A 21,838-nucleotide genomic window follows, 5' to 3' on the forward strand; every position below is an offset into this window, starting at 1 on the left:
GCTTACAGAAGGCTTCCCTCCTGTCACTTTTGCAATATCTGAGGGTTTTTATATATCTACTGGTACCTTAGAAGACTGAGGCTTCTCGTCACCAAATCATTTCATTTTCTCCTACTCCAAATTAGGTGCTCAGGTCAGGTCCAGTGTGACTGTACAGGACATAGAGTTGATTTCCTGAATGTTGGAAGGTGATGATCACACTTACTTCCCAGTTGTGAAGCTCACAGCCATACCAGATGAGATCAGCTACGGGTCATAGTTTTTGTCAGCTCTGCTAACACACAGAAAGAATTAAGAAACTACTGAATTTTTTTAATATTACTTTTTTTTTCCCCACATGAAACAAGCCTAAACATTCATTTTTCTGGCCAGTAAAATCAAGTAACATCCCTGCAAAGCTCTTCTTTTGATGAGATACACCTTAACAGAGATATGGCAGAGAACATTGTATGCAGTGTCTTCCCATACTAATGTATGCTTGTGTGTATCATAGACTCATAGGACGGTTTATGTTGAAGGAGACCATAAAGATCATCTAGTTCCAATTGTCCCCTGCCATAAGCAGGAATACCTTTCACTGCACCACATTGCTCAAAGCCCCATCCAACCTGGTCTTGAACATTTTCAAGGATGGGGTATCCTCAACTTTTCTGGGCAACCTGTTGCAGTCTCACCACCCCCACAGTAAAGAATTTCTTCCTGTGTGTATATATATTAGCAAAAGAAATATTGTCCATTTATTTGACTTTTCCTGGTTTCCTCACATCCTTTCAACTGGTTGTACAAAGCTGTACTGTTTTAATAAGCTTTAGCTTTCTATATTATCAGTCTCAATGAATATCTATAAGTGAATTTGAGCAATCATTTCTTATTCACACCCATTGCCAAAGGGGCAGATGCACTTGTAGCAGAAAAGCACTGATGTGTTTAAGTGAATAGAAATAAGGCTTGTAAGCACTATGCTTCAGATATTTTAACACTTTCTCTATCTAAATAAAGACTTTACTTTTCACAGTAAATGTCAGCTCCTTCTTTCACATCAAGATATGCCTTGGAAAGTGTTGCAAATAGTACATTATGTTTCTTCACGCAGTACTGAAAGCTGCTAATAAGGCATAAAAAATGTTTTAGCATAGCATTACTTCTTATACCTTCTGCCTTTTTGAATGCTCAGAAGACATCTTGTTTATAATCAATCTATATCCACCCAATTCACAGAAACATGGATTTCAGGTCCAGGTCAGTCCACCATGTCTTGAAGTAGAGTGTCTCATTTGCCACAACTAAGCTAAATACATGAAGAAATTCTAATTGTTTCAAAGATCAGTTCCAGATTACTTTCTTTCAGAGAATATAAATTTCTGGAGTTTCTATCGAAGCTTCTATCTGTAAAGACAATCTGAGAAAAGCTACGGTTCCCAATGCTTCTCCTTGATCTCACATTGAAGTATCACAGCGATTCAGATGTTTCTCAAAGGTATTTCCCACAGCTCTAAACCCTCACCTCCCACCCTGCCAAGGACACAACAACATGTTGTTGAGAAATGTAGGCTTACAGATGTTTTTACACTAAGCCTAATATCAGCAATTCCAGATCATTTAAGTTTCTGGACACGGTGGGTGGGTTCTCAATAGATATTTTATTGTTCTTTTTCAGTATGGTTAACATTCAAAGGAAACTTGATTTAGAGTGCTAGCCATGCAGAAGTCCTCTAGGTTTGGATCCTGACGTCTTCCATACTTGGCTAAAGGAACTGGGGTTTACTGCAGCAACTTTATTTTGCCTTCTCTAATCCCTTCAATTATGAGAGCATCCTGTCTCTTATAAGTGGAGCAACACACCAGAGCCCTGTTAACAGAACAGAATGGACAAAGAATGGAAATACAGAAAAAAAGCTCAAAGTTACAGAAGAAAAAACATTATGAAAAGCTAAATTTATTCTTTTCAAGTTAACTGAGTCCATGTACCGTAACACTTCAACCAAGCTTTTATTACCAAGGCTTAGTTTGTATTAGGACAGTCCCTGGACTTCTTCATTGTCCTAAATAAGATATAAGTATTAAACCAATGTATTTGTCAGACTTTTCACAGAGTAATCCCCTTAGTTTATTAATAACTATTTAACTAACTAGAAATAAGAAACACATTGTATTTAAGCCCTCTAAACAAAGGTAAATTTTCCCTAAAGTATAATCTTCTCTATGCTAGAGTTAGATGGTATCAGGTGTTAACATTAGATTTAGATCATTCTAGCATTCAAAATATCTTATTACTATGGAAAGAACATAAAAACTAAGGTGTTACCACATGCAATCATGAGCAATAATGAAGCCTATTTGAAAATGCTTTCTAATTGTTTTCTTAGTTCAAAATTCTTTTGTGGAATAGGGAATTACTTAAAACACTTTCTGTCTGTCTTTGTTTCTTTGGGGGTGCAAAGGATGTAAAGAGATGGCCAGCTGAGTGTTACTTTTTGGAAAAGAATTCAGAGCAATTTAAATAAACCATTCATTTGTGGGTACATGCACATATACATTTGTTCCATGTGGTGTTATTTTTTTGATTTCTTCTTTTTGAACAGAACAAAAGGCATGTTGTCTGTTCCAAACAGTTCTTTATTTAAAAGATCATTATATAAGGTACCAAAACACAACAACTACAACAGTATATTGTTATACAACTACCCTAACGATTTGGTAGTACATAAAAACAACCAAGAGATTTCATTCATGCAAAAGCTATTAAATAAACTATTTCTAAGATCTTCTCTATATCTGCTATAAAATAAGAAATCTTTCTTTTATTTTATTTTTTTTTTATTTTTTAAGGACAAGAATGACTGTTTTTTAAGCACAGGGATTAGATTATTCATTCAACAAAAGTCTTTTTTTTTGCATCCCAATAAAAGGTTTTACAATACAAGATTCTAGGAAGTTGAGGTTTTTTAAATACACGTAAACAATGGTTTTGGAAAGAAATTTTGGAGGAATCATACAATTCATTCCAGATAAAATGATTCCCAAGTCATATTGCTCTGGGAAAACTTTATGAAAATAATTCACAATATAGCACATATTAGTTCTTTTCTTTCTTTCTTTCTTTCTTTTTCTTTCTTTCTTCTTCTTTGTTTATTTCTTTTTCTTTCTTTCCTCCTTTCTTTCTTTCTGCCTTTCCTTTTTTGTGTACACATTTATTTTACATTTTGAGTTAAATTTCTGTGGGGGGAAAACAATCTTAAATTCTAAAATATTAGATTACAAAAATCTATTATACGGTTTGGATTTTTAAATAAGGAATCTGAAAAAGCTGCAACAATGATGTCAAGATTGCCTTTTAGGATGTTCCCAGTCTATCCTTAACATCAGCTTCACTGGTGTACAAGCCCAGCAGTTTTTCATTCTCATACCATTAACACTTTGTTAAGCAGCTTAAGACACTGCACCTGGACAGAGGTCTTCATGCTGCTGGCATTCATCTATTAAAGCAATGTGTAGACAATCTGAGAAGCCCTTTATGTATTCATAAGAGAAATGTATCCTACAAAAGATTCCTACAATTGCTTTTCAAGAATAAAATAGGAAATGGTTCTAGACTAAGAGTGCACTGTAACTTTTGTGACAATAAAAGACTAGTACTTGACCCACTGGGAACTCAGATAAATGCTATTCCTTGATAATTCAAGTCCAGTTTTGTATAGTCCCATCTTTTCCTTCTATATAAAGGAAGTGAGGCATGCCCTGAGACATCAGCTACACACTCTCATCTACTCAGACAAAGCAAGTCTTACTTGGGAAACTAAGAGTTCCCAAAAACTTCAGAAACTGAAGGCTTTATATTTCTTAATAGCTGACACTCAGCCCAAAGTTCCTGGGTGGGTTGCATGTCATTTTCCCGTATTGCCGCCTGAGACAAGCCATTCAGTCAAAGCTTGCCAGCTAATGAGGTACCACAAAGCTCTTTCTATTCCACCATCTGATTGTTTGGTCTGGTAGGCCCATCCATATATCCTGGATCTGAATTTTAAAATCTGATCCTGAACATTATACTTTTATGTGTGTCTTAATCTGACATCTGCTGGATTAAAAAGGTTGGATGAGAATGTCAATTTTCAGTAGCAATAAACATTAACAAATGTGTTTTAGCACCTCTTGATAGAAGTACTTAGAAATGTGATTCAGATGCTCGCTGGAAGTCCAGTAAATGGAAAGAAATAAAAATTATTTGGCATGTGTTTATTACTTTATTTAGAAGTCAGGAATATTTATTTCCTTATCTGTCTATGTATCTGTCTGTCATCTATCTACCTATTTGCAAGTTTTTGCAGCCTAACTCATAAATTCTGAATGCTTGGATTTGGTAGCAATGAAAATTTCATTTCCTAGGTTCCTTGTGAAGGTCAATTCCTCCCTTCCACTTTTTTTGATTTCTGGAGAGCGAGATACACGTTCTGACTCTATCACTATGTCACAAGAGTGAGTAGACTTTATTTTACAGGTTCTCTGCAACTCTAGTTTTCTGACTGCTTTCAGTCAGTCCAATATTTTGGACATCGAGAACATCAATGATCAGTCTGGAACTTTGGGGAATTTCAGAAGAACCTGTTTCTCTTTCTGCCCTCCAAAACTCAATCATTATAGTGGTGGCTTGTATTTTCAATTTGACACCCCATAGTGCAAACTGATAACTAATCTTGGGGAAAAAGAATAAAGATAAAACGAATTATGCGTCCAATATGTGCTTACTAGGAATAGGGTATGAGGCACAGTCATGATCACACATCGCAAAATTAAATCTCTCTTAATCTGAAAACTCAACATTTCATCTACTTTGTTCACAGTACATCCATTAAATTCTTACCTAAGACATAGAACAATGTTTACATTTATAAAAGACAGAAAACAGCAAAATTTATAATATACCACAAGCAAGACTCAAGAACTGAAGACTTACTCTATCACCACATTTAACCTCGATAATAGAAATTATTATAACATTCCTACATGCATCAGAAGTGATAAAATTTTTAATTTCTCTATGTTTTACTTTTCTTGTATAGGGTAGTTGTAATATTTTGGATTAGAACCCTTAAAAAATGTAAAAAATCAAAGTAAATCTCAGATATACTTAATTATACATTAGAAAGTATTGAGAAGTTTCTGCAATTGCTTTGTATGACTATATCAAATATTTTAGGAGGTTAAGAAATAATTCAGTATGAAGTTTCTGAATAATTGGTATAATTATTCATCTATGACCTTCATAAAAAGTTAACAACTGAATATGTAGGAATAATGTGCTCCTCTGAAAAGATGGAGAAAGACAGAACATCTCTCAATAATTGCCTTTATAAAACAAAATTTCCTATATCATTCTTTAAGCCAAGGCTGTAATCTGAATTAATGTTCTTCAAAATAACATTTTTAAACTTAAGGGAATTATGAGCTTCAGGAAAAAAAGGGGAAGAGGAAGGGGAAGGGGGAGGGGAAGGGGAAGGGAACGGATAAAAAAGAAGCTGTCTGAATTTCTGAATTAATAGCTTTACATACTGTGAGACCCTCTTCTTACTTGAACTTCATTCAGCACTCATTGTTGCAGCAAATACAGCATTGATTTTGCAGCCAATGCACAGCTAGGGACAAGGTAAGCACTCTGAGGTTCTCACTGAAAGACGTACAAAATAGAGAAAAATATGCATAAGCATGCCTTTCTTGTTTTGGTTTTTTTTTTTTTTTTTTTTGCTGCCATCATCCAAAAGTGAAGGCTAAAGGAAGGCTGCAATTCCACTGCAGAGAGGTCATCAGAAGAAAGCTGTTGCTTCCTCCTGATGTGGAGGAAGTGAGAGATTTGAAGCAAATAAAGGTCTCCCAGACTTCAAAATTTTGCTTAACAGCTCTGTGTACCTGGCTTAATTCTATGGTTTAAGTGTGTTTTCTAATATTTTAATGTTGCTATGCTTGCTTTTCATGAGTGACCAAAAAGCTGAATTGCCACCATTGACTTTTGTAGCTTAACTGACCATGTTACAATTATAGATTTTGTTTCCTTATCTAGTTCAGACTGCCACTCTGAATGCCATTCCTCTGGCAGGTCCCTGGACACCTCCATCAGAGACTAGGGACACCTGACAAGATGCACTTTCCTGACATGCTTTAGCCTCTGCCTCCTCCAGTGACACATAATAGCTGGCTGTGTGTGGATTCACAGTCTGCTGAAAGGAAATGGGTTATTTAAAGCCATTTTCAGCCAGTCTGACTAATCTGTTAGCTCTGCACTTCAGGGATCAAGTACACAGTCACAAGGTAAGTCCAACTTGAGCGTGGAGCACTAGATGAGGGTGAAACAGTTAATATCATTTGAGGTCCTCTGCCATCACCCTGAATATCTAAATCACCTCTAAAATGAAACATGGAAGGGTGGTTTTGTTTTTGAAAAGTGTACATTGAAGATATGAAGACCATATTACCTTACCTTACTTTTTTTTTCTTAGCTCTTATACTCTTACACCGAGCATGAGAGAAAAATATAATGGCAACCTATTTTTTTGTCTTATTCTTCTGTGTTTCTCATGAAAAAACAATCTGAAGTCTCTTTTTATTTTTTTCCTTATATACTACTAGCAGTGAATTTTGGAACAACCTCTGTTCTGCTTTGTAATTTCAGACCAAAAGATAATTCAGAATGTAAAATAACCACAATAGGACTAGGGATCTTATAGGTCTGTTGGAAAGAGAATGTTAGCCACTTGAGACCATACTGGGTTTCCAGTCTAGTTATATGATAGTTTTGTGAAAAAAGTGAAGGGTATCAGTTTACTAGAACCTTATTTAAGCAAAATCCTGAAGCGCATTTAGCATTTAAAATACTGAGACTGAATGTGCTTAAGTGCTTTGGTGTATTCAAGTCATAGTGATTATTACAATAATTAGTGTATGCTCAGCTATATCTTGTCAGTGCATACATTTAATGGTTATTGAATGAATAAACTGATTAATAATATTTGCACTGAGAAAAGGAAATATAATTAGTTTTAATACAGTGAAAAGAAATTTTACTGCAAAAAAACCATCCCTCCCCATGTAACAAAGTTGGTATAACCATTGGTATGGGTATGTTCTTTCTATGTATATCCCTGTATATGTTTAATAATAATTGGCAGAAAATCTAATCTGTGAGAGGATTTGGAAATTCTTAGAGTTTTTTGTTTTTGATTTTGGGTCTGGTTTTTTTTTTGGAGGGGGGAGGGTGAGGGTGGTTTTGTTTTTTGGGTTTTTTAAATGGTTGCGTTTAGGGGATAGTTCGGGGGGGTTATTTATCTGTTTGTTTTTGCAGAATTGCTTTGAGAAAATACTTCAGCCAGGAAGCAGGGAAGGTTTCAAAAACAACGTCTGTCCCATTTTTCCTCTTGGTCTGAGCATCCAGGCTTCACAGGGCTTGCACTATCCCTCTATTTTTATAGTTGCTGTGGCCCCCAGTCCTTTCAGCCTGTTTTCCTCCAGACTGAAACTCAGAATCATTGAGATCCCAAATCTTTAGCACACACCACAGAGATGGAAAATATGTAATTTTCAGGTGGAAATTGATTCCTTGCGCTTGAAAACAATTTTTCCCATTCTGTGAACTTCCCTCTCAATTAGCCTCCAAGACTGTCTTAAACCTTGACATTGACTATTATTACAAAATTGTAGAGGTAAGGAAAGCAAATACCTTTTAATTGTAACTTTAAGATGTTTTAATTTCAACTCATCTTTTGAATACTTCCCCAAGTTTCTCATGTAATCAGATTACTATTTTGATTTTTAACAGTGACAACACTGGGACATGAATTAGCTTTTGTCTTTTTTTTTTTTTTTCCTGGGCATGCATAGATTAGGTAAACACTGTAAATTCTTTTAGTGATTTAATAAACTATTTAGTTAGTGATACACAAGACTCTGAAGCACATCTAGGTTTGTTTTCGCTAGCATACTTTTTAAAAGTCTCATTATGTGCTGTTTTCCTAAATAATTAGTCTTTAGTGGCAAGTTAGAAGTCAAGAACTTAAAATTCACTTACAAGCAGACTATTTAAAATATTAATTTTGAAGTTGCCATTTAGCAGTTAGTTGATAGTATTCCCTTCCTTCCTTAGACCTATTCCCTAATAAATTAATGGCTAATACATAAAATACTGTGGCAGTTCTTACCAGCATATTATAAAAAAATTGCAAGCATATATACGTTTGACATGTTGCATTAAGAAATTGTAAGATTCTCAGTAGAATTTATGGTCAATATCAATTTCCTTGGTGTTATGTTGGTGTTCTTTATAACATTGGAGAAGACTACAAGATTATTGTAAGTATGTTGAAATCTCAGTTTTGTACAATACATCATGCTTAAAAACTAGTTTTATTTGCAAATGTATTAGTCCAATTAATCTCAAGTAGGAAAAATTCACAATCAAGAAACAGCAATTGCAAAAAAGACACAGCTATGTTATCATCTTGATTTTCCATAGTATATTTTCACACAAGTATGATTTTAGATTTAGATAAGATAACCATAATACACAGTTACCTATAAACTAAATATACATTGTTTTCTTCTGCTGCATCAGTAATATGAACTTCTCTTCAGTATGTATGGTCTTCTAGCTTTGTTCACATGTAGCTGCCGTTTCAGAATATAGGGATTTTTTCTCTTCATTATTTCTTTTTCTTGGCTTGAGTTCTCTAGATCAAAAGCATCTTGCTGAAGTAACTGTAAGATGCAAGAAGAGACACCATGTTATCAGGTTTTTTTTGGTAATGAAGATTATAAGTTCCTAGAAATTTTTAAAAAATACTTTACATATGCCACCAAAAAAATCTTTACTACAATAGTTGCAGGGTTAAAAAAAAAAAAAGACAAAACTCAAGACACAAACCTAAGATCAAGCTAAAGATCAGCTGAGCCCTACAGAGATGATATTTAAATTCCACTGAAACAAATGAGATCACTGGTTTTGACTAGAGAGAAAAGCTAGTATATCCTCCTTGCACTAAAACTCAAATTTACTGAAAACTTCCTAATGATTGTCAGTCTGTAGTCACTCATTTAGGCTAAACACCTGCACTCCTTTCTGGTTTCAGCTTTTGAGCAATATTTTAATCTGCAACTTTCTACAGCCAAAAAATCAAAATGTGTAATAAACAAATTAGAAATTAAATAAAGCACAAGAAGCCAAAATTTTGCAAATTGAACTTGTATATATAATTGCATTTTTAGTTTTATTTGGGAGTTCTCAAAGATGTTGCAGTCTTTTGTATGAATTGTCTCAGCAAATATGAGGATTTAGAATAAACCTATTTTATACAGAGCTTCCTCTATAAGACTGTCTGTGAAGCTGAGATAGCTGAAGAAATCTGGTTTACTGGAAAGTAAGGAGTGACACTGAGATCTCTTTTTTAGCTACACAAAGCAGCTTTTAGTGTATTATTTAACGACACAAGAGGATTGTACCTAGTGTGCTTCTGTGTGATCATTGCACTACAACAAATATCACAAATGGACTACAAACAATCCCTATTTAAGAGCAGTAATTTTCATACAGTCACAATGTCAACTTCCAGGGCCCTCTTTAGGTGCAGGGAAACAAAAAGCACAAGTTACGTTGCTGCCAGTTTCCTAGCACTGATATGAAACCCAGAGTACCAAGCAAAATGGTATGTACACATGGGTCTGTGTCCATGCATTTTGAATCCAGTTTGCCTTAGGGTCTTAAAACAAAAATACTGACTGCATTTATTTATGCCTCAATAAATGTGAGTAACTTCACAACTGTTAAGCAGATATTAATTATGTATTCTGGCATAGAGATTACTTTCATGTGTTTGTTTGGTTATTTGGAATGGCTACAAAGAACAGAGAAAGTATCCAGCTAAGAAAAGTTCTCATTTATCCATGAGTTGTTATAAGAAACATACACTCAGCTCATCAGAAACTGCACTAATTCTCAACTCTTATTAAAAGAGGCATACTAGAGGTATTAGAGAATATAAAAAAAGGAAGGAAAGCTCAGACAATGTGATGGAGGTCAGATGGATATGGATTTTACAACACCACTAAAAATAGAGCCAGAGAGTTTAACAGTATTTAAAACATGCATTTGTGACAGGTTTTTTTACCTCCCAATGCTGAAAGGCTCTGCTGTGGCAAAATTTTTGGAGTTGATATACTGTCAGCATTGCTTCCAAGCTGAAGCCATCCAGAGGAGAGGGAAGCTGTCTTCCTGAAACGAGATCCTCTTCATCTACCTCTACTGTCTCTCCCACTTGGTTGTTTAGGTTGTTGACAAGATTGCAGACATTTAGCAGGGTCATTTTCCAGTAAGGAAGTTTTGCTCTGTTAATCTGAAAATAAAAATACCCACTATTTAATGTGTTTTGGCTTTTTAGTAATCATGTGCAATATTCAGACATTTTGTTAGGAGCAAGTTTGTATTTCTGAAGTACTTTTCATCTGGTCAACTTTTAGACAATAATTATAGAGTACTGAACTTAGGACAGCTCATTTACTAAGCACACTAATTCTGCTTCCCCAAAGCCTTACCCTGCAGGTAGAGAAACATGATGAAAAAACTAAACTGCTACCAAACCAGAATGACAGCATTTCATAGCCATTCTGCACAGGTGCAAACAAAACATAGATGGAAATTAATATAATATAAAGTCGCAGATGCAAATAAGGACAATGAATCAAACCCACCAGATAAATTCCCAGTTCTGGAATGCAAGCTGGATGCCTGTGGTTAACTAGATGCTCCTCCCCAGTTCAGAACAAATACCAGTCATTTCAAAATTCCCTGAGAAAAGGAAAGGAGTCCCTGCCCTGGCACAATCTGTCTGATGAGGCTGGGTCTGAAGTTATGGAATTTGTAAGCCCCAGGAGTTTTGGATGCTGGAGAGTCAAGAGCCTGGGAGATGTTAGTTGAAGCTACAGGCTTAGAGGAAGATGGAGCAAAGATAAAACAGACCTGTGCAAAAAAAGTATTCCTGACTTGGTAACTAGACTGAAAAACTGCAAACTATATTTAGGTGGTCCATAATGAACCTGCCCAGAGACATTAAAGAAATTTCATCACGGTTTGTCTCAAATTTTGCTTGTTCCAGTACCTTACATTATTTATGAGCTATTTAACTTTTAAACACTTCTAAAAAATTTTGAGAATCTTAATTTTACTTTTTTATTGGTATTGTTCTTTCCAAGCAGTTGTGGCAATCATCTTCTTCTATTTTGGTTATCAATAGAAAAAAAAGTAAGTGAAAAAGTGTATTTCTACCTCATGAATTGCTTTTCATGTCTTTGCCACTTTCTTTGTTCTCCCACTATTAATTATTTCTTTCATATTGTGTTCCTTTTAGTGGTTAGTAGAAAAATTAGTTTCCTTAAACTACTACTGGTGATACAGCAATCTCCAATCAAGTCAAATAGCAAATTCCTATTTATTACTGGCAAGGACTGCCTTGATGTGCACATTAGGATTAGACTTTACCTATGAACTGAAATGTGGTTGCTTCCTTTCTTGGATGTCCTGAGTTAAATATAGGTATTACACTAAAACAGACATTGCCTTTCATACTTGACAGCACTGATTGAGAGTGTGGATGCAGTGCTTACTTATCTGAACATCGGGTAATTACATAATCTGTTTCTTTAGAACACCTTCCTAACAAAGGGGCATTGCATTCAAGATTTATTTATAAATATAAATATATTTACAAATATAAATATATTTATGAATAATTTATATTCACCACACTTTCCTATTTTTTGAAGGAGAAGAAAGAAAATTGAGAGGAAAGAGGAAGAAACAAGAACAGCTGGCATCACTATTAGCAACAGATAAAAAAAATTCCCTTTTGGCCATGATCATTACTCCGATATACCTCTGATACACACATGCCTTTCAAAATGAGAATGATTTAGCCCCTTTAGAATAGAACCACACTGTGTTCCTAGATTCCTGAGAAGGTTCAGAAAGAATAAGGAAAGAGTATTTTGTTTTGAAGCTAAGAAGAAAGCAAATCTCAAATCTTATTTGGAAGCTTGTAATTGGTTCTATACTGTTTACATTAAGCTCATCTGTTGTCCCATCTAAGTGCCCAAGTTAGTCTATCAAATTATTTGAAAATATGTGACAGGTTCAAATAAAATTACTCTCTTTGCAAAATATCTAATTTTATTAACAGAAGATAAACTAGGGAAAAGCGTCCACTGCAATTTCAAAATGTTCTTTAGTCTGTTTTAAAATATTTGTGAAATATAAAAATATGGAGCTCTCTATGACAATTGAGGAGGCTTTTCCAGTGCACTTTTCTCTCTTGGGTATACAAAAGAAATGCAAGCTACCACTGCAACAGCTTAATTACAATGGAGCATAAAATCTAAAGGCAGTGCTACATGAGCAAATGAGATTTCTGAGTTAAAAAGAACCAAAAATGTTCCAATGGATGGGAGCAAAAGAGAAGAGTAAAGGATAGGGAAATTTTTTATACTTTTTTGCATAATATATAGAATCTTTTCGATCTAAAACCTGATGCATGTCTATGTTTAAAAGAATTTTACCCTGTATATTAGTAAAATACTTAAATAGCAGACTTCATTAGGTGAAATTGGTCTTAGCTGATACTTATGAGGTTAGGAGGAAACAATTTTTCAGCACCATCTGCAAGTATACTTTGTGATGAGAGTCTCATTCCTATTAATAACATGCGTATATCACCTCGAAGTATTTTTACTTGGGTACACCTGCTTCTGACTTATCTTGCTACCAGCTCACAAGATGAGACTATAAACAATTAAGAACTTCACTCAAGAGTAAACTTTGGGGTTTTTTTAACTGAACAAGGAGTTTTCCAGGTCATGTCCAATCACTGAACAGAGCAGTCATGTTGTTTTTCTTCTCCACTATTACAGCAAGCATGAAAATCAAACAGTTTTGCTTTTTAGATTATGAAAAATCTCTGAGGCAGTTATCTTAAAATTATATATAAAAACACAGTTTAAGATGACGATAATCCAAATGTTCAGGTTAATTTCCAGTATGTGATATATTTTCCACAAAGGCTAAGCAATAACAACTACAGTAGCTCAAGACATGTTTTGAAAAATACCTACACAAGAGAACAAGGAACACTTATCTGCCAAGATGGAACCAATTTTTTAAGATTAACTTGAAAAATATCTGGGAATGATCTGAAGGAACAAAAGAGACTGCAGTATGAACAAGAATTTAAAAGGTATTAATGCTGAAGTGAACATGATGTGTGCATTTCCATTGTTGAACATGCTTTTGAAAAAAGACTCGGATATATGATTTCCCACATCTCATATATCTTGAAAGAGAATTTTACATCATAAAAGAAACTGAAAAGAGCTTGGGAACATTTTGTTCTTTGACAACAGGTTTGTCCTATGCAAGATAAAAGATTCCCAAGTTATAATTTATATGATATTTTATTTCCATTTATGGTTGAATGATACTCCTGATAGTTTGCTTAAGACACTTCTTTTATTATAATGCATACCTCCCAAATGCTATATTTTTTTTAGAAAAACAGTTATCTGGTTTTTAAATTCTTTTCTTTATGTAGCGAAAGCAGATAAAAAACGAAGTCATAATCAAGTAAAAAGCCCAAGCTAGTGTAGGATCTCTATGGTTCCTTTCCAGAATAGTAGCTGAATTGTGTTCAGATTGTAACGATAGAAATAATAAAAATATTCTCTATGTTTAATCAGATATAATATTGAGTTCTGTTACAGTTGAAGTTCTTCCATGGTGTATACTTATACCTGTAAACCTAATGAATTTTCAAGTGATGACTAAGTCAGGAAGTCAGTAACTTCTAGGTAGCTCTTCTGACAAGAAGGCTAAACTCTCTGGACAAATACAGTCAGAAATAGGCATCCTAAAACAATGAAAAGCTCAGAGGGTCCAAGCCTTCAGAAAATTAAGTCAGGTGGGATCCCAAATGTGGAGTATATTCTGGTGATGATATACTCTTCAAGGAAATTTTTTTCCCCTATAATTAACATGGGGGGGACACAATTAACAAATGAACTTAATCATTTTTGAGTTCAGGACATTCTTCTTGCAATTACTGCTTTCAGGCAAGCATTTAGGAAGCTGTGAATAGAGTTATCCCTTTGACAGGAATAGAGTTTTCTATTTGATACGAAGCAGAGGAAGGAGATAACTATCCACATATTTGTGACATATCAGGTTTTGTCATTTTACCAGATCTTCCACATGGCTTTTTGGATTTTATCTTAGAGAAAAGCCAGATAAAGCATTTTAGGGACTTGTTTGCTCTTTGTATCTTCTTTAAGATGTAACAGCAGGGAAGGGTGATAAACTTTATCAAATGTTGAAGAGAGGTTATGATAAGCACGGACATACTTCTTTAAGGATGGAGAGTGATTCACCATATGAATGACTTTAAAGAGCATCTTGAAAAAGGCAGCAGACACTGGACAGCCGTTTGTGAAATCAAAGGCATACAGAAATTCTTCCTGCAATATTGGATAGACTACTGAATGCTGCAAAAGGTATGTGCTTAAGCCCTAGCAGTAGTCTTGATGATATATTTCACAAGTGCCTACTGAGGCAGACTTTTTTTCTGTCAAATACTAAACCCAGAAGTGATGATCCACTTTGCTTCACTTTTAAATCTGAGCTTTCGTAAACAATATTTTTTTCCATCTTAATGCTGTTTAAATTGTCAGGATTTCCTTTGCTGCTTATTACAAAGTCAGTGTCAAAGACAGTTAATGCAATTGAGCAGTAACTGCCCTCAACTGGAATCAGATCTCTGGCACAACACAAGACAGCTATTACACAGCTGGCAGAGGACAAGAGGAAAAAAAAATTCATTTTAGTAATGAATGTAATAGTGGTATACCTCTTGTAGAAAAGTTGATGGATACTTTTTAGTAGTTCTGCCATGCCTTACTTTGATGCCAAAAGACAATGTATATTGTCTAAAATAATGAATTTTAGATGGTAATTTAAGGCAATACAATGCAGAATTAAAGCAATGTCCCCAGCATGAATCAACTGCTTCTGTCAACATCAAGTGTCACTTGATTGGTATTAAATACCATAAAGAAGTTGAATAGCAAGCTACATGACATGAAACAACATGAGAGTATTATGGAAGACATCATTATTGCACATCAACCAGTGCAATATATTTGTGCATTTTGAGTTACCTGAGCTTGTGTTCTGTGGTGAGAGGGAGGAAAAGTGGAAGTTATGTTCACAGATCCACTAAAGCCAGCAGTAGAAATACCGATAGCTGCAGGTTTTCCTTCCAGGGCATACTATGCTTTGCCACACATAGAAAGTACTATTTTTGTCAACCTCCTACATTTAAATATGCCACAGAAAAAAAGTAGCTATTAAATTTTTCTGTACCTTAGAAAAGTGAATAGCACACAGGTTTATTTGTCATCTAAAGTTACTTACCATGCCATTAAAGAACATAGAAACCTAAGAACCGCCAAACCAGATAAAAAAAAATAAAATTATTTTCTGGTCTCATTTCTTCTTTTAGTCTATTCAATAATTCTGTGGAAAAGCTCACATATAAGCAAATACAGTAAATGCAGAATCATTCCCGGCAGGTATTGTACTTAACCTTCAACTAGTCATTGGCTTACGAAGCTCTCTTTTTTTTGGAAGAAATTTTTCATTTCTCATTTAATTTTCTATTAAATTTAAGCACCACGTGAACTTCATTGGAACAATGAATTAAAATATTCACCCTTAAACCCATGGCACTTTTTTCAGGGTTTGTTCTTTAATATATTGCTGAAGGTATATCAGACATATATATTTCTTAAATCATTTGTGGAAAATAATAAGGTTAAGAAATTATTTGTCTATTAACCTGTTCAATACATATGAGCAACACTTGCTGCTTCACCTTGTCAATATGAGGTTTAACTGATTTTTTATCTTTTTGTGTTAAGAAACATGTAGATCATTCACAGTCTGGCAACTTAGCAAGGAAATACCATTTATCAGGTTAATATTTTCACAGTCATGTCCTCATGTTCCTGTACTAACACTATGATTAAATTCTTAAATCAAAATCAGCATATGTATTAACAATTTTTGCTTTACGACTGTCCTAATTTTATATATATATAGGAAAAGTTCTGCATGAAAATAACACTTACAGATTTGACTCAAGGTTAATTTAGCTTTCATCAGGCATAATCATATTGGAAACACGTTTCCTCATATAAATTTACATCTCTGCACATAACACAGTTTTGACAGTTTAATGAAAGTACCAGTGTACATGTGAGGAACACATTTATTGTGTCACATCAACACCTTTAAATTTCCTTTGAACTGGAGGAAATCTTGCACCAAAGCAAAACCTAACACTGAACTTCTTGGTCTAGACCACAGGTTATTATTTTGTCCAAAGACTTCTGGGTTTGTAATGAGAATTCTTTTGCTCCCTCCCCGTCAGCTAAAAGAGGAAAAATAATTACCTTTGATGTGTACATATTGGTCAATAAATCTGCTTCTAATGCTTTCATTTCCTCTTCTGAATCTGGGAATAAACCAGAAACATATGTTTATTATTTGATCACAAATCATGGACATTTCAATTCAGTATACAAAACTTATATCAATGAATTTTGAAAAACAAGCACAACCTAGATAAAACCACAGCAAAATGACCTAGAGGGATGGTGAAGAGTCTTCAGGTAATGACAACATTATGTTAAAAATGATACTTACTACCTTTTTAAAGCACGGTCAAGCTTATTGAGGTGAATGAAACAGTTCACTAATCTCAAATCAATGGTGGACAGGCCATTAAAGTGGAGTCCTTTCAGTAAAAAAAAACTGCTGCAATATTCTTCATTCAAAATCATTTTGATTTTCATAATAATAATTTGTTACCTCTTCTTACTGTGGAAGAAGAATTTGCATATTTATTTTTAAATAATATTTATTTAAGTAGCAGCTAAGCATTTAGGTGAATGGCAGTAATGATTACCTGATTAATAATTAATAGTCTTGTTTATTCTGAGTTGAATTAAGGCTATTTTTATTGATATGAGGGAACTGAGCTTGACCAGTTTGTGATACAAGATCTTGACAGTGCACATACAAAAAGAAAACATTCTGTGTGGCAGTCTTCGGATTTTCTTTACTAATTTAATTGATCTTTAATAGTTCAGTAGACTCACAAGACCTGTGATTTGGTGAAAAGGGTAAAATTGTTGTACAAAGAGAAAACAGACACATACATTTCTTATTTGTGCTGTAAAGAATCATAATGAAGATCTGGTGCCTTGAAAATGTAGTAGCAATCACAGCTCAAAAAGGAGAAATATACAGAAATCAGTCCTCAGTCTTTAAGTGAAACAGTGTTTCATATAGCTTTTAGCTTTCCTGGAATACTAGCAGCCCTAAAGCCAAACAATACACTAATATTTCAAACCAAACTAAACCACAATCTATTCGATATTTATATAACTCACATCTCACTTTCATTAAAATGATCAATGCTGTTGGTATGTAACACCCTACTACTGAATCTGGGTATAGATTCTGTCTATGACTTCATTTCAGAGATCATCACCATGTTGTGTCACTACCTTTCCCAGAATATGAGATTGTAAGGGACCTTATACACAAATATATGCTAATCTGTCACAGGTTTCTGTTAGCACAGAAGCCATTTTTATGCTCTTAGAAATCAACCATGCTCAATCTTGATAGATCTTACCACTACCATCACTGCGTTTCTTCTTCAGGAAATTTTTCAAAACTATCAATGTTTATTCACTTTCTTCTAATTCCAAGCCTAACTTATTTCTAATTACAAATTTATTCATGGTATGTATATAAATTCATACACTAAAAATGATACATTTCTATTTGTAATATTTTTTCAGAGGAATCACAGCTCTTCCCAGCTTAGATTTTTGGTGAGTGCTTACACGATGATCAGCAAAGACCAGTGCAAGATCACTATGCCTTTTTGAGCATAAAGCATTCCCCTGGAAATCCCATAAATGTTTCACTGAAAGACTATGCCCCGAGTTATGGGACTCTCACTTATTTTTCTCTCTTGTAATAGCCTTGTATTCTCCAGCTCATCAGACCAGCCCTCCTCTGTGCCTGATGTGTTCTCAAGAGAGCACAGTACAGTTTGAATCAGAAACCTCAACACTTAACAACCTTAATGCTTACCACTAGCTACAGAGGATAGCTCTCTTACATATTTTTGTATATTATTTGTTTTTCATGGCTGAAAAACTTCAGTATCTCACACATACACATAAAAAAAAGAGACTAGACAATATGATCAAGTCTTTTATTTCCTCAGCACTGGCTGTGCTTTGATTAAAAGGATCTTTTAACGGGAATTTGTATTATTCGTAAGCTACTGCATTTTGTATTGTTGCACTGCTTCTCAGTTCAATTATTTAGGTCGTCAAAAACTTCTGTGAGTTACGCATATCCCATTCCTCTCTAGGGATGCTCCTGCTCACCTCTGCATTACCAACACAATACATTCATTCATTATTTTTTGCATTGAAGTTATTGCATTGATGTAACTTGCTGTAATACTAATCTACAACCAGTTTTATTTAATATTTAACATTTTCATATTAAATAAGACTAGTTGTAGATCAGTATTATAGCAAGTCACTAGTAACTATTCTCCAACCTAATTCCTTTTTCTTCCTTCCAGCAGCAATGCTTGTCAGTTTTACCTGACTTCTTAATTGCTTCGCCACTACCCAAATTTCAGCTGGCAGCACGAGATCACCTCGGGTGAATTTCTACCACTGTTAGCAGCTGCTGTGAACAGGTGAGCAGCACACACAATGATAGCATCATGATTTGTGGTGTCCTGGGTCATGCCTGCCGAGAGCAGTAAAAGGGCTTGTGTCTGATTAACATCTGGTTTTTATATTCTATAAAGGATGTAAGATAGCTTCCACACCATTAAGGTTGGAAGGTAGCTGCAGCTGTGGAAAGTGGGTAGGTATAGAGAAGGAAGCACGTCCAGGTAATTCAGGAGTGAAAGAGGTGGACAATGAGCAAAAGCATAAAAGGAACAGGGTCTCAGAGATCAATGTATAAGAAGTCTGGTCATGCATTATCATTCAAATCAGAGGGAAATCCAAACAGTTTGATGTCTTCTTGATTCTACTGACAAGAAAAAGTTTCTATTCATATATTCATATTTTACAGGAACAGTTACATTCTACAGTAACACACTGATGGCAAACGTTTTCAAAAGCAAATTAAAATTAACCATCATTTGACATAACTGACCATTTTAGTTAAAACTGATTTAGGCTCCTTCACACAAACTTCTCTGTAGCATTTCTCATTTTAAAATAATTTCAAATTTTCAAGCAAATAAACCGTCAATGTTATTTACACATACAATTTTGCTTCTGCTTTTGCTTTTTTCTTTTATGAACCTATTTTACTTTCCACTGAAATTTTTTACATTAATGGGCTTTCATTTAGGCTCTACAAAGAATTAAATTTGAATCTGCCTCATTGAAAATACTAGAGGAATTTGTTTAAAAAGCTTCAAATAAATGGGGAGAAAAAAAATCAATGTTAAGCCTTGTCGCTAAGATCCCCAGTTCTCTACAATATACAAAATGATTACATTTAAACTGTGATAAAATGCAGGTATTACATGTGTTACATTTTTCTTCTGCAGGGAATACAAATTGAAAACTTTCAGCTAAAGGAAGAATTAGGATTTCTGAGTCCTCCTGAATACTGAAGTTGAAAAGTGAAGATGTTTGTAAATTTGCTCACTAAATTTTGTGGAGTTAAAAATCAAAGTAATTCAAAAGTTAGTTAAGAGTGTATTTTTAAGGCTATTCTGCTTCCTGTCTGTCTGTACACCTGTGTGTACCCATTTTTTGTCATAAATTTGGGATATAAATGCTACATATTCAGAGATATCATTTTCCAAAGGAGCAGGCAGTGCATTTTAACTCCTTTTGAGTTTCTAAAGCAGTTACTCTAGGAGAAGAAGTGTATTTACATTGACCTTCCTGTTTTGTCATCTGCATCTGCTTCAGCATTTTTTGACCAAAATTTCAGATCAATTGCTAGCAATTTTTTCCCCACATAATAAAACTGTATTTCTCTCTCTAAAAAGTGACAAAAGTGTATACATATTCATGTTGATTTGGATTACAGCAGCTATTCATGAGTTGCAGAAATCATAATTTCTATCATAATTTGAAATACATGATATTCAATGAACCACGAATGAGGTAGCGCAACCAAGCAGATGGTCTACACTGATTTGTATCTCCAATGACTAGTCCACAGTTACTTCCATGACATGGATGCCGTGAGAAGGAAGGGCTTATATGAAGGGAGAAAGTTACGGGAGTAATATAAATCATGATGCTGGCCGGAGCCCGTTACTAGAGACAGCTCCCGGGCGCCTACCGGGGACAGCTGGGGGAGCCCGAAGCGACTTCACCTCTTTTCTTTAGGTCTCTCTTACAGCTCCGGGAGTATTCAGTGCCGAGTGGTCGGGGGACTTCGGGGACGGGCGGTGCGGGGCGCGCCCGGTCGGACCCGGTGCAGGGCGGCGGCGGGGACTTACCTGAGCAGAGGCTGCAGGAGGCCAGGGCCAGCAGCACCACGCACACTAGCTGGACTCTCATCCTTGTCGCGCCGCCCTCTAGAAAGTAAAGTCCATAAATCCTGAGGAGAGACGGAGAGAGAGAGACAGAGAGAGAGAGAGACAGAGAGAGCCCCGCCGCTCCACGCCCTCCGCACGCGTGCTGTCGGGCGGCTGCAGGCACCAGACGGGGGACACAGACCCTTCCCCAACTATATAAGCCGCGGGGTGATGTCACAGCGGTGCCGCCGTCGCCTCCTGACGAAGATCCCTCCCTCCTCCCCCCATACCCCGTGCCCCCTCCCGCTGCCCCTTCTCCGCTGACGCCACTCTGTGCCTGACGCACGGCGAGCCCCCGCACCCACCGCCGCGGGGCGCGCCCCGCGCGGGCTTTTCCCGAAAGGGAACTATCCTGTGGTCTGGAACGGTCCCCATTTAATTTTTCTATTATTATTATTAACAAAAAAAAAAAAAAAAAAAAAAAAAGAAAAAGAAAAAGTTTCCTCGGGTGCTCGGTCCCCCGGCGCGGGGCCAGGGGCGGTCCTCCTTCGGTTGACGCCTGATGCGCTTTGTCTTTCATCTGTAGAACCTTTCCCGATAGCGAGGGAAACAACCAGGGAGAGAATCGCACACTGCTGATGGGCAGGGGTGCTAAAACGGGGATGTGCAGGGAACGTGTGACATGGGGTACGGTAGGGATATAACTCAGACCATGGGAAGGGGTGTTGCATGGAAAGTCACTTGATAGAGTCAGTCATAGATGAACAAAAAATCACGATACCCGACCCTATTACTTCTGAAGAGCGCTTGCCACAGCCACCCGCTGCGGTTTCAAGAGAGTGAGCGCTCCTAGGAGACGTTTCTCTCAAGATGCGCTTTTCCCGGCTGATTTTTACACTAGGTATCCTTCCTCAACGCCCCGCACAGAACAGGCTCCGTGCAGAGCACCCGGAGGTCAGAGCAGGGACCCCAGGCGGAGGCAGGGCGGCGGCGGGGCGGGCTCGCCCTACCTCGGAAGGGGGAGCGTGCTGGGGGGCGCGGGGTCCCCCGTCTCTCTACCGCACGCCCAGCCCTCCGTGCGAGCCCCGGAGCCGGGCTCTCCTGCCGTCCAGCTCTCAGCAGATGAGCCGTAAAGCCCAGGGAAATGACCCGAAGGTGAGGGCAGGGTA

At 36.2% G+C, this 21,838-nt stretch overlaps 1 protein-coding gene across 4 annotated transcripts; it reads right to left on the reverse strand.

The window, feature by feature from the left end:
* Nucleotides 1-1,634: 1,634 nt before the first annotated feature.
* Nucleotides 1,635-21,474, reverse strand: NTS (neurotensin). 4 transcript variants are annotated; one of them, XM_051770074.1, is made up of 5 exons: nt 20,652-20,930; nt 16,528-16,589; nt 10,146-10,370; nt 8,557-8,739; nt 1,635-1,849 (listed from the first exon to the last, which is right to left on the reverse strand). In XM_051770074.1, exons 1-4 carry the CDS (start codon nt 20,710-20,712, stop codon nt 8,593-8,595), a joined length of 495 nt encoding a protein of 164 aa, XP_051626034.1. In that variant the 5' UTR covers nt 20,713-20,930; the 3' UTR covers nt 1,635-1,849; nt 8,557-8,592. The 4 variants fall into 4 exon arrangements, with proteins under 4 accessions (XP_051626034.1, XP_051626036.1, XP_051626035.1 ...); XM_051770076.1 differs by lacking the exon at nt 1,635-1,849 and adding an exon at nt 21,456-21,474 and having other exon boundaries at nt 8,370-8,739; nt 20,652-20,729; XM_051770075.1 differs by lacking the exon at nt 1,635-1,849 and having other exon boundaries at nt 8,370-8,739; nt 20,652-20,729; nt 20,872-20,918.
* Nucleotides 21,475-21,838: the final 364 nt, after the last annotated feature.

Source organism: Manacus candei, unplaced genomic scaffold (assembly GCF_025592945.1).
Source record: "Manacus candei isolate 608988 ecotype Guabito, Panama unplaced genomic scaffold, ASM2559294v1 h1tg000114l, whole genome shotgun sequence".
Lineage (NCBI taxonomy): Eukaryota > Metazoa > Chordata > Aves > Passeriformes > Pipridae > Manacus > Manacus candei.